At 33.4% G+C, this 12,827-nt stretch overlaps 1 protein-coding gene across 1 annotated transcript in view; it reads left to right on the top strand.

The window, feature by feature from the left end:
* The window catches only part of LOC129975086 (hillarin-like), a 63,659-nt gene extending 51,271 nt beyond the window's left edge, over positions 1-12,388 (top strand). The window contains exons 5-9 of the mRNA XM_056087993.1: positions 1,896-2,048; positions 2,697-2,779; positions 5,270-5,413; positions 7,732-8,100; positions 10,018-12,388. Coding sequence (XP_055943968.1) covers positions 1,896-2,048; positions 2,697-2,779; positions 5,270-5,413; positions 7,732-8,100; positions 10,018-10,777 — 1,509 coding nt within the window. The 3' untranslated portion in view covers positions 10,778-12,388. The remainder of the gene's footprint in view (positions 1-1,895; positions 2,049-2,696; positions 2,780-5,269; positions 5,414-7,731; positions 8,101-10,017) is intronic.
* Positions 12,389-12,827: the final 439 nt, after the last annotated feature.

The following is a 12,827-nucleotide window of genomic DNA, read 5'->3' as shown; positions in this document are numbered from 1 at the left end:
AATTCGGACAAGGAATTCCGTCGGGGTGAAATAGATCCAGGGGTGCCAACACATGTTAAGATAACATTCATGAGACTTTTTTTCCTCTTCCTCTTTCTTCAGCAATGTGCATTGCCTTTTATTGAAATGCTGGAATATTTATCCGGAAGGGGCAGTACGAAATATGTACTGTGCCCAATTTATTATGATTCGGAAAACGTTCTATTCTCCCTCCCTAATTTCTCAAAAAAAAAAAAAAAAATCATTGCAATTTTGTCAGTCTTATGATGGTAGCCCTTCCGAAATGCTTTGCTCTTAGCTTTATAAGACTGCAACTAAAATGGCTAATTATAACAAGTTAATACAGGAGGAAATTCACACTTTTCATGCCAGCTGTGTCGAATCTTATTCGTTTTTGCACATATAAAAATCAAATACAAACTGTTTGGTCAAGCTATGCTTCTGCATCAATGTTGATATTTTCAGAAATAATCTATCCATCTAAATAAATTAGTAGTTTGTTAATTTTGAGAAATACTGAAAAAAAATGACACATTTTTGTTGTTAATCTTATAAAAGTTGACTTGATTTTTTGGTATTGATAGTTTTTCACATTTATAATCTTTTTTGTTATTTTTTTTTTTTTTGTCTAAAACCAAAAAGACACACAAACACACACACACACATATATATATATATTTTACAATAAAACATGTTGTGCAAATATTGCGCAAATATAGAATATTAAAATTTAAAAAATACGCATTTAAAATTAATTTTTTTAAAAAAAAATCAATAAAAATTATACAATATTATAAAATAGAAAATATCATATGCGTAGCAAATACGCAGGTTTACATATGTGTACATGTACAAAGGTGCTTCATTTTTTTGGTTAAGGTTCTTTAAAAATGCTTAAAAGTACTTAATTTTTTCAGCAGTTTCTCACTAAACACCTGGCCCCGATATCTAGTAGTATTTACCAAATACACATTTCGATATAAAAAATTCGTTTTTCCACAACATAATAAAAATTTTTTACTGCATATATAATAAACTTTATAAAATGTAATCTAAAATGGCGCATCATGGTCACTAACATCATGATCCCCCCCCCTTTCACGCGTCCATCTGGAAGAGCTGGTGAAAGAAACCGGAGAAACTGCGAAATTATATATGTTTGAACGAATAAACGTAGAATTTTGTTAATAATGTCTAATTCAGAAGATGACAGTTTATTTTTATAATCTGAGGATGATCGTAATGAAAATTATGGGAGGACAAAGATTTTATGGTAAAACTTGTGACAAGTAGCATTTTAAAAAAAATGCAAATACTAAAGTTAAATGAAAAAAAAAAAAAAAAAAACTTAGAGCATCATCGATGCATTATAAAAGGATCCTGTACGTATTACAGCTTCATTTCCTGCTGATTTAACTGGACTAGATTTGGAAGATAAATAAGTCTTTAAATGACAGATCTATGTAATGGTTACTGTAGTCTTGATACAACTGGAATTCCGAGGCCACATTTGCCAAAACACCTGAAAAAAATAATAAAAAGTATCAAGTAGCATAAAAAAGAATAAAAAGTATATCTGTATAAAGTCCCCATCACTCATTGGACTAAAGTAATTTTTAAAAAATCAGATGGTTAACTCAAAATATATTACGATACTTGGAAGGAAAATAATGAGAAAAAGTGTCATGAAACAAGAAATTTTCTTAATTAATTAAAAAAAAATTATATTACTTGCATTGTTGATAAAAAAAATGTGTAAATGAGCGTGTACGTACATCGAACAAACGTTTTAAACTGTATGAAATTGTGTCGAAACTTTCACTTATCCACGGTGTGCACACGCTCAGAGTCAATTCTGTTATGTTTCAGTTACTTATGCTTTTTTCTTTTTTCAGAGTCAAAACATGAATGATAGAGAAGAATATCTGAGTGAAGATCTGGTGCCTTATCCGACCCACCCGCCTCCCCCAAGTCCACCCCTCATTTCTAAAATAGAGATCTACAGCGACCCGAGTGTCTTCGCTGAACTCGATCAAATTGCTATCAGTGTAAGTGAGGCGCTTCTCTTTGCTTTCCGCGTCATGACGCAATGCACGAGGAGAAAGATCATTCAAAAGAGGCTTGAGAGCCGTTTCATTGTCCATTAAGAGTGGGGTTTTATAAGTTTACCTCAACATTAACCAAAATTTTAAATTTTCTTTCAATAACTTCAGAAACATTCTTTACTATTTTACGATAAAAATATAAAAATAGTCATTTTAAGCCTATTCCGAGGGCCTGTGGCCTTTACAGATAGGGTCGTAAATCTTCCAATTGACCTATTATTGTACCATCCCCGCCTGTGGACCTCAATCCTCAGCTTCCCGCAACTTGTCGGTAAAATGAATAGACATCAAAGAACCCTTAGAAACCACAAGAGAGCGGAAAGAAGGCAAAATGTGTCGGTTTCAACGTACGCACTGGTCGTCGGAACGCTTTATTGATACCATTTTATCTTCGCACAATCTCCCCCGTCACTTTAATTTTAGTAAATTTTAAGTATATTTTGCTGTAATATATATACATATATATTATCATTTTAGGTTATATTCATTCGGTTCGTGTAAAATAAAACCATTTCAAACTTTTAATTTCAAAAATGAACTCTAACTTCTTCAACATGATAACTACTCTAAAATGTCTTTCACTTTTTACAGGTAGCTCAAAATGACCAACAGACTTTCACCGATTTGGTGCGGCAGCTGATCGGCAGCTGCATAACAGATGTGGAGAAAGCGAGGTGAGCACTCGGTGTTTTTCTTTTAAATTTGGATGGCAAACTGTGTTTAGGAGCACACAGTCAAGAAAAGAAAATCCAGTTTTGTATATCTGTTTTGTGTGTGTGTAATGGTATCTCAAATCTAAATTAAATCCTAATTCATTTCCAAAGTTTTATCTTAATTCAGCCCATGTTAACTTCATTCTAAAATGTTCTCTCATTTCCTGATCCAGTTCCACCTTTTTTATATTTAATTAATACTATAGACGCTCTGTAAAAATACTTAAATCGACAAGTTCTCACACTCCGAGTGAATGGATAAAAATCTGTCGATCTAAATGAATTCTTTTTAAAGATCCCTATCATTCCCTTACCTAAATCGACACGTGTAATGAAATCCCTATCAGAACCTCACAGTATAAAATCATTGGGGATAAATATTTCTCTCTTTTCGCTTTCTTCTGCTCTTGTATCGCTTGTGAACGGACATCGTTTCTTGTACATAAATTATGCCTCCAGGATGGTATAAAAGTGAAGTTTAAAAATTCAAAGTGTCTTCTCGCTCTTCGACCATAAAACTGCTTAATAATATTGGTTTAAATTATATATATATACGAATGTATGTATGAATAGGGTGCTTATTTTGAAAAAATGTTTAAGTATTAATGGGTAGAATTGTTTTGTGATAACAACCATTGAGACTCACTAAACAAATACTTGGGTTCGACATTATGTCCGAAATTTTTATGACGAAAGCATTTGTTATGACGGAAATAAAATAACAGCCGTTGCATTTACGAAATGGGCCCTTTTGATGGCAGTATTCAAAAGAGGGAAATAAAAAATCATCGAAATTGCTTTGAAATTTTAGTTCTTAAAAGCAAGTTTCTTTGCGAGGTACAGTTCCCAGAGAATTTCAATAACATGATCAAATTTCTGTTTGAACGAAATTGCTTTACATTTTATGTTCATTGCTAGCCTACTAATCTAATATCAAATATCTGTTTGAACGAAATTGTTTTACATTTTATGTCCATTGCTAGTCTTCTTATCTAATATGACACCTGTGTTGGGTGTTTTTACGGATTTTTATACCATTGACTCTAGGCTGGACAAGCCATTGAAAGCCGAAGAAAGGCCCAACTTTATTAATCAAATTATTTTAGATTTCAGATTTTTATTTATTACAGTTTTGTGAATTTGTCTTAAGGATGCTTCATCAGTGGTTTAAACCTTTATTGAGAAAGAGCCCTTCATCTTTAAAAGGAAAGCATTTGTCGAGCTGAATGAATGCAGTAGCCTCTCTTGTGGATGAGGAATTCCGCATCTGCCTGCCTTCCAGAGTGGCCATTCTTATTTTGAATTCTTTCTACTTTCTGATATACAAAGTATAGAAAAGGAATTGTAATCATCAAAAAATGGAAGCTTGTCGAATTTCCACGTTTATCTTTGAGTTCAAAAAGCACATTTTTGCCATTATGGCTGTCTGTGACAAAGATAGCTAAAAAAATGCTTTGAGATAGACGGATAAAATTTGGTCTTTATGACAAATGTGTCATAAAGATCAAATTTTGGACAAACTCCGTTCTGAGGAAGTGTATCTGACCTGCTCTTCAAATAAACACGAGAAGTACAAAAGGAAGAGAGCTAGATGAATAAAATTCGGCGCACAGATTGAACATTTATAGTATAGACACCTAACAAATTTTGAGCCAAATCTAACAAAGAGTTGATCATCTGCTGGTCTTTACTAAATTGGGTGTGTGATTACAAGTGTAGTTTTGCATGAAAAGTTTCAGTCAGTTGAGAAAAATGCGTCTAAAACGCAAATTCGATTTTCGGATGCTATTAACCGCATGCCAAAGATGCCTAAAAATGCTTTGGCGCTCAACAGTTACTTAATATTAACCTTTGGTCTGAATTCAATGCAGATTATGCCAAGATTATTCGCAAAGATTCTGTAAAATTGTAATTCAGACCAAAGCTTAATATTTAGTAACTGTTGAGCGCCAAAGCATTCTTGGGATAATGTCTTTATGACGGAGTACTTGAGAGAATTTTGGGCCGATAGTTGGTTTCATATAATTATTGCAATGAAGTGGAAAGATTTTTAAAGTTCATCTAGAACATGCAATGAATTGTCTCAAAAGAGATTTCACTAGTTGATTTTAGAGGTTTCTGTATTCTTCAAAATCGTGGAGCTTTTGCTTATTTCTCTTTCTTAGCCAAAGTTTTAAAAATTTTCATAGAATTGAATTTTAGGCAATAGTCAGAAATATGATTTTTTAAAATTTGTTTTTATTTTTATTTCAACAATTTCAAATAGAGATAAATGATTTATTTTCATAAAGATAATGAAGGTGTGTCTTTTTATCATTTTTTTTTGTTTAATTGGATCAAAATTTATTTCAAATGGAATTATTGAGAAAACTCAAAAGTGCCCTCATTGCATTTCGCCTTTAGAAACGTGTTTCGCTCTCCATGTTCTAACTGTGTGTCCTTTTCCTCTAGAGCCATTTTTCGCTGGATAACGGTCAAGAATCTCAACACCATGACATTCGACGACAATGTGAATGCAGACACGCCCATGGGAATTCTGAGGGGAATCAAGCACGGCACCGAAAGCTATCACGTGCTCTTCAAGAGATTGTGCAGGTAACTGAGAATATATGTTAGATAATAGGCCTATTTATTTTGTGCCGTAAGTCTCTCAAAATATTTGTATATTGATAATCATAACGATCATTTGCAGGGCCCTTCTTATTGAAATCACATCTCAAATAGTAACTGCTGATTTTGCGGGTTCAAAATTGGATTCCGCCAGCGATCTTTCATGCAAGCCAGTTTGATGCTCTTTAAATCCTTTGCTGCATCTCACTTTTGTGGATATGGAAGTTTTGAGAGGGATATGTTTTTTCCGACGTTCGATTCGCCCCAAAATAGTTGTCATGTAGTTTATAAAGGAAATTAATATGAGTAAAATTGTTTCGCCTGGAACTTTGAAATATGCTCTTTAATAGAAACAGAGTTCGAGAAGTTTCAAGTCGACTGGTTTTTATTTTATTGGAGACCCAACATGCAACAGGCTGCAGTGCATTTACATTTTGGAAAAACCATATCTAAATGGAAACAACTAGGTGTTTGGATTTAAAAAAAAACAGTGTGAAATATAAACACCGAAATCAAAGTTCAGTCAACAACATAACGAACCAAATTATCAAATAGGTAAAGTAGAAAGTCCGTTAAGTCTACAGAACTGCAGCGCGCTTTGAACTTATTTTTAAAAGTTAAATTTTCTTTTTTAAATTAAATTTTCTACTTCTTCATTATTTTTTTTATTGCTTACTTTGTCACTCTAAAAATTTAAAAATAAATAAAAATGGAAAAAGCAAAATAAATAAATAAAGGGGGGACGCAATTATAAGACAGGTGGTGAAGTAACAAGCAAGGAGAAGTGTTGGGCCGATTCGTATCGCAATTCCCAAGAACCCTCTACACACAATTCATTGGTTAATTTGAAGAAAAGAGCAATATTTTTCTTTCTTTTGAATTTTGAGGTGCTAGAGCTGCAGTCAGAACATATCAGGCTTGAAACGCCGATTTTTCTTTTCATTCCTATCCAATATTTTCACTTTTTTTTTTTTTCTTTTTTTAAATTTTTTCCTTGGATGTTTATAAGTTTTTGCTTCGATTCTTGCTGCCTTGAAGTGAACGCATAAGCTTTTTCGCGTATTTCTTTCCTTTTGTTCGAGGCTATTCTTAAAAAAAAAACGTACATGTTTAATTTTTAAACCTTTATTCGTTATTCAAATGACAATTCTTAAAATCGATCAATTATTAATATTTAATACTCGTAAAAAATGATGAATGTAGCAGATCATTTATAGCGCATCTTATTTGTCATTTTAGGACGAATATTATCGAGTTGATTAGGTAAAAAGAGGAGCATATGGTGGTGTTGGGAGGTTGTAATACTTTTATCCGTGGAATTATTGCTTCACCATTCACATGACTTTCTATTGGCAAAACTACAAACAACATTGTATACTAGTTATTTAATATGTTTGAAATTCAACAAACTTAATGTGTGGATTTGAAAAATTGAACATTTTTGATTACTTAAAGGATATTTATGTATATTAGAATGTCCCAAAAGTTTCTTTCTCATCACGCTTTTTAAAGAGGCTTGCCACTGGAGACGAAACTTGGATTTTTTATGAAAATGCGCATAGAAAACGCACTTGGTGTATGGACAATAAGCCGGGACTACACCCCCCAAAAGTGCTTTTGTCCATTTGATGGGATTGGAAAGGCTTCATTTTCTACGAGCTCCTTCCTCAAGGTGAAACCATAAATTCTACGAAATACTGTCATCAACTGGATCAGTTGAAAGCTGCCATAGCATAAAAACAACCAGAATGAATGAATAGACGAGGCGTTGTTTTTCATTATGACAACACGAAACCACATATTGCATGAGTCGTAAGAGAAAAACTCTTACAGTTCGATTGGGATGTTTTCCCGTATCCTGCATACTTTCCAGATCTCGCTCCATCTGATTATTGCTTCTTTCTGTCCTTATTAAAAATCCATCGGCGAAATAAAAGCGCCCTTCGAGGATAATTTCGTGTCCAAAACACAACAATTTTGGAAAGAAGGCATAATGAGGCTTCCTGAGAGATGGAAGAAGGTAATAGAGCAAAAGGGTTTTTATATAACAAACTAAATAATATCTTAAGCAGTAAATACTGTGTATTCATTTCATATTAGAAATAATAAAGAAACTTATGGGGCACCCTAATATATACATAAATATATTGCAATCTCTTGATAATCTTTTTTTACAGCACTGCTACTTTCTAAACTGACGATCCATACTGATTTAGAGCCCATCTTCATTATGTCTTTATAATTATTCTCTTCGTAATTATTTCTTAGTCTCACATCACTAAAATACTCTGTCTCTTTCTTAGCTACGCTGGTCTCCACTGCGTTGTGATAAAAGGCTACTCGAAAAGCGCCGGCTATCAGCCTGGTGTGAAATTCGAAGACAGTCGCTTTAGAAACTCTTGGAACGCTGTCTACGTGGCCGGAGCTTGGAGATTCGTCCAGTGCAACTGGGGTGCCAGGCATCTCGTGAACGCTAAGGAAGTCCCTAAACCGGGCAGCAGAGGGAAGTCCGACAGTCTACGCTATGAATATGACGATCACTACTTCTTGACCGATCCAAAAGAATTTATTTATGAATTTTTTCCATTGCAACAGGAATGGCAACTGCTTAAAGTCCCTATTACTTTGCTGGAATTTGAAGAACTGCCTTTTGTCCGATCTCTTTTCTTCAGGTATACTATGAATTTGTTTATTTAGTTAAATGGAAAAAGGGATTATGCAATATTAAGATTTCAAAATCTTGTATGACTGTTATTCTGCAGTTGCTATTTTGCTGGTATTCCGATGTCGTGACTGAAAAAATTAAATTCCCCGAGCTTATCTCTCTAATTCTCATAAACAAAGTTCCTAAAGAAATTTACAAAGAATTCGATATGTTGATGAACGGTCCATTTTGCCTTCTTTCCTGTTATTTACAACATCTTGTGATGTCACGTTCCTGTAACATCGATTCCTTCTCATCCTTCACTGCAACCCCAGTCGATGGCATTACAGAAAGCTGAAGCTGCGAGATATTTCTTGATTGCCAGTTTAATAGATCTTGCAATAATTCATAAGTATGAACACTACATGTGGCTTTAAGCACGATGTAATGAATGTAATAAAAAGTTTATATTTATCAGTTATATTATATTGCTAAACGCCACGTAGAAAAACATGTTATGATAGACCGCTCGTAGATATCTTTTTGCCTTCAATTTATGTTGCTTTGGATTATCAAAGCTTTCTTTTTTATTCAGATTTCTTCAATCAGCTACAGTGATGTAAGAATGGCAAATGAGATCATACGAAATTTAATGGTGATACTGCATAAGTTACTAGCTTGAAACATTTATAACTTTTCGATATAGTTATTAATAGTGTGTACAATTCGTTACCAACGATGTGGAATGCCAGACACAATACCAGAGGAAGCGATTAAGAATCTCTAGAATAACGTATAGCTGATATTTTATTTCCGTCTTGGCAGTTAAGCCACAGTGATTGTGATTTTCCAGAGAACCACTAAAAGACATTTCTAGTATCCCCGTGTTTTGGTTGTGATTAATGGCCATTATCAAATTGTCAGTCTTTGTATTTTTTCTTCATATTTGAGTTTGAATAATTCAATATACATATCTAATTTTTCTGCCTCTTTCTAGGCTGCCGTCCACCCTGTTGCATTTTAAAAATTGCTTCCAAAATGAGGATTTGTTAATGTGCTTTGAGAGTAGCATGTATTAAATATTTCATCTAAAAGCAAACTGTTTCTTCGCAGAATTATAATTATTTTGATCAATTTTATACGCTCAAACATTGTCTTAATAAATGTTAATAAATTGTTAGAGTCACTTTAAATATTAAATATGCTCATTAAAAATAATTTAAAGTATCAGAAGTTATTACTGATTTCTTTTTTTCTGTTATCATATATATTTGGCTTTTGGGGGGGGGGAGGATATTTTGCACTTCAAGATTTAAACTATAGATTTTTAAATTAAAAGCTACAATAAATTGCATGAAGAACGCTTTAAATGTGGGTATGAAAAACTTGCTTCAAATATTAAATATGCTTCCGCCTTTCTATAGGGTACAGTAACACTAATTGTACAGTAAGGTACAATTTTAGGAGGCCCTCGGGAAGCAAAATCTTATCAAATTGCGGGTCAACCTAATTTCACTTGTTGCATTTCTCAGAATGTAATTTTTGATAAGAAGCATTTTTTGACGGATTTTGAGAAATTCCTGAACATTCAGACGATCTTATCCACAGTTTCGAAAAAATTATTAATTTACTATATTCAATGTATATAGCTTTGAAATGGACCATTCAAACAGAATTATGTATTAGGTTACGAGAGAAACTAATTCCTTGCCAAAAAAAGGATGTGAGATTATGGCGATCCATCCATCAAGTGAGCAGCTGTCAGTGAATGCTTGCAGCTGCGTAAAGAAAAGGATAATATTGTCTTCCTTTTCAATGTTTGCTAATTGAATGTTTAAGAGACACGAATTCTTCTGTAAGGGATCCCTTGACAGGAAAATAAATAAATAAATTTTGAATTTAGCAAAACATACACTCGAATGATATTAAATAACATTCATTTCAGGTACGGCTTGTACTTCCCAGACGAAGAAACAAAAGCAGTGCTGAACACCGACAGCACCGGAGCAGCCACCGTGCGCATTTCGATGCCGTCCCGTATGTCCTCCAGCCTCATATTCCATTACAACCTCAAGTTTTACGATACAGACGTGGACACGTACGAAGCCGTCAGCTTGAAAAGATTCGTCATGCAGTCTGTGGTTGGGAATGTCGTTGCCTTCAGAGTCCACGCTCCGTCCAGTGGGTCATTGCTTCTGGACATCTTTGCGAACGCCGTCACTCCTCGAGAATACCTCACCGGCGAACCGATGAAATTCAAAAGCGTCTGCAAATTCAAGATAGTTTGCGAAGATCTGCAGACAGTGATGGTTCCATTGCCTGATTGCGCCAGCGGGGAGTGGGGGCCCATGAAAGCAACAAGACTGTTTGGACTCGTTCCCATCACCCACGAAGATGCACTGATCTTCTCACCGAGGGAATTGGAAATCCAGTTTAGAATGTCCAGACCTCTTACTGACTTCATGGCAACGCTGCACAAGAATGGCGTCGAAGAGAAGCGGCTGTCCAAAAATGCCACTCAGTCCGTGGAAGGAGACTTGGTGACCTTCTACTTGAAGTTCATTGAAGATGGCCAATACGGCATGGATATTTATACGCGAGAAATGAATGGTGAATTGGAAAATGGTGATAAGCACCTCCTGACTCATTGCTGTAAATACCTTATCAATGTTTATTCTAACAAACCATTTCAAGAATTTCACTAGAACTTTGACATATTGAATTTATATATCACGAAACGAAGAAAATATATTCTTCATTGTTACTTTTACAGCAATCAAAATATGCTCATCAACATGACATAACCAAAATGCGCGTCCGTTTCGTCTGTTCGTGGCGTCGCGCAGGCATCATATGAAGAGAAGTGCTGTCATCCATAAATCGTGGCATTTGACTAATATCGATATTCACTATTCTTGTTCAAGATGTTGATATTTAAATTGCACATCTGAAATGTGTATAGCTGCACTAAAATCCCATCTATTGGATTAATCTATATTAAATGCTGTTTTGCGTCCTTGTTTATTTATATGCATTTAACCTTAAAACTATGTTTATAAACTTTGAGATCAATTCTGATATATATTTATTTATAATTACTAAGAAGTTATAGTTTTAATATTACAGACAGAAAACATTATGTTGGGTTTTTGTAAGGTAAGTTACAAGGACTGATACCCATAACTTGAAATGTGAATGTTTCAATAATTATCTGTCATAGCATATTTACGACAGTAAAAACACGATTAATGAAAAATAAGTTTCTTAAAGAGATTGAAAACAGCTGGAATTCAGAGCATAGTACTGACGTCAAGCTAGAATTTTTGTTTCCAGTGACATTTTGTCACATTTGACATTAGATTTAGCACGTTTAAGACTTATCTATTGGCAATGGGAGGATACCTTGTTTTGAAATCTACTATTTCATATGCAGCTGATATCCCACTAGGCATTTGCTAAGGTTGCTGGGCTAAAGGGCCCATAGCCAGTCAGTTAAAAAAAAATTTTTAATGTAGTTGCCAAATAAATAAAATTGTAAAAGTTACAAATTCTATGAATTATGAAGTAATAATGTATTGTTTGTCAGTATTTAAATCTTTACTAAATAAATCAAAGTTAAGTTATTAAAAATTTCTAATGTATTGGAATGTTAATTATTCATTTAATAGACTGTGTTTTATTCCATTTAACGGATTCATGTCAATGAATGTTTATTTTATATTTTGTTTGTTTGAAGTTTATTATTTTCCTATAATCTATGAAATACTCAAATGCTTTCATTTATAAATAGAGAAATAATTTTAGCAGATAATTTAATTTTCTATGAATTTTATTATTTTAACCATTTGGCCCATAAAATACTTATTAAAAATTAATAAAAACGTATGAATTTCCACATAGCTATTAAAAAGTTTAAATAAAATGATTATTTGTTGACTGTGTAGAAAAAGGAACTGAAATATAAAACCAATTGGGCCAGTTAATGAAAGGGGAGCTTCATAATGGGTGTTGCATCTTTCTTGACATGCGCCGTGAGTCAGCTTTTGAGCAGCATTCCATTCCTATTGCACTCAGGAAGAGCATTCAAACTGCTAGAATAAGGAGAGCTTTTATAATTAATAACTTATTTAGATGTTATTTCAATAAACTGATGCAGACAGATTTTTTTAAATATTTTTTAGCGTCAACTGAAGAAATGTCAACGTAACAACTATCATAATCTAAAAAAAGATTTATATATTTTTTTATTATATCTTATAGTGATTCACAAATAAAAAAATCATCATTTTGCAAATATTTTGAATTCGGTAACATAATATGTGTTTATATATATTTATATATATATATATATATATATATATAAAGAATAATGGATATTTTTCAATGTTTTTTTTTTCATGCAGTATCTTCAAAGTATTCTTCATAACTGCTGCTTGTAATTAAAGAAATTATAATAAAAAATGTTCCTTTTTTCTGATTCTATTTTAAACAACACACATTGATCAAAATAAATACAGTACACTCCAGAATATCCGCCTAATTTCGCGGAAAGGCAGGCCAGAGTTCTATGAATTCATTTCTTTGCCTACCAATACCAGAAGACAGAGTTATTATACCAAAATTCACTGATATAATACGTATTTTCTCACTTATTGAATACTAAGCCTTCCATTTAACTCACGGCAAGTAGAATGTGAACGCGGCCGCGGACCGGTGAATCATAAAAGCAGCTGCAGGTAAGCTGTCGAGTTAGAA

This window comes from Argiope bruennichi, chromosome 7 (genome assembly GCF_947563725.1).
Source record: "Argiope bruennichi chromosome 7, qqArgBrue1.1, whole genome shotgun sequence".
NCBI classification, from domain to species: Eukaryota; Metazoa; Arthropoda; class Arachnida; order Araneae; family Araneidae; genus Argiope; species Argiope bruennichi.
Note: the sequence above shows the minus strand (reverse complement) of the source record. Positions and strands in the feature narration are given on the sequence as shown.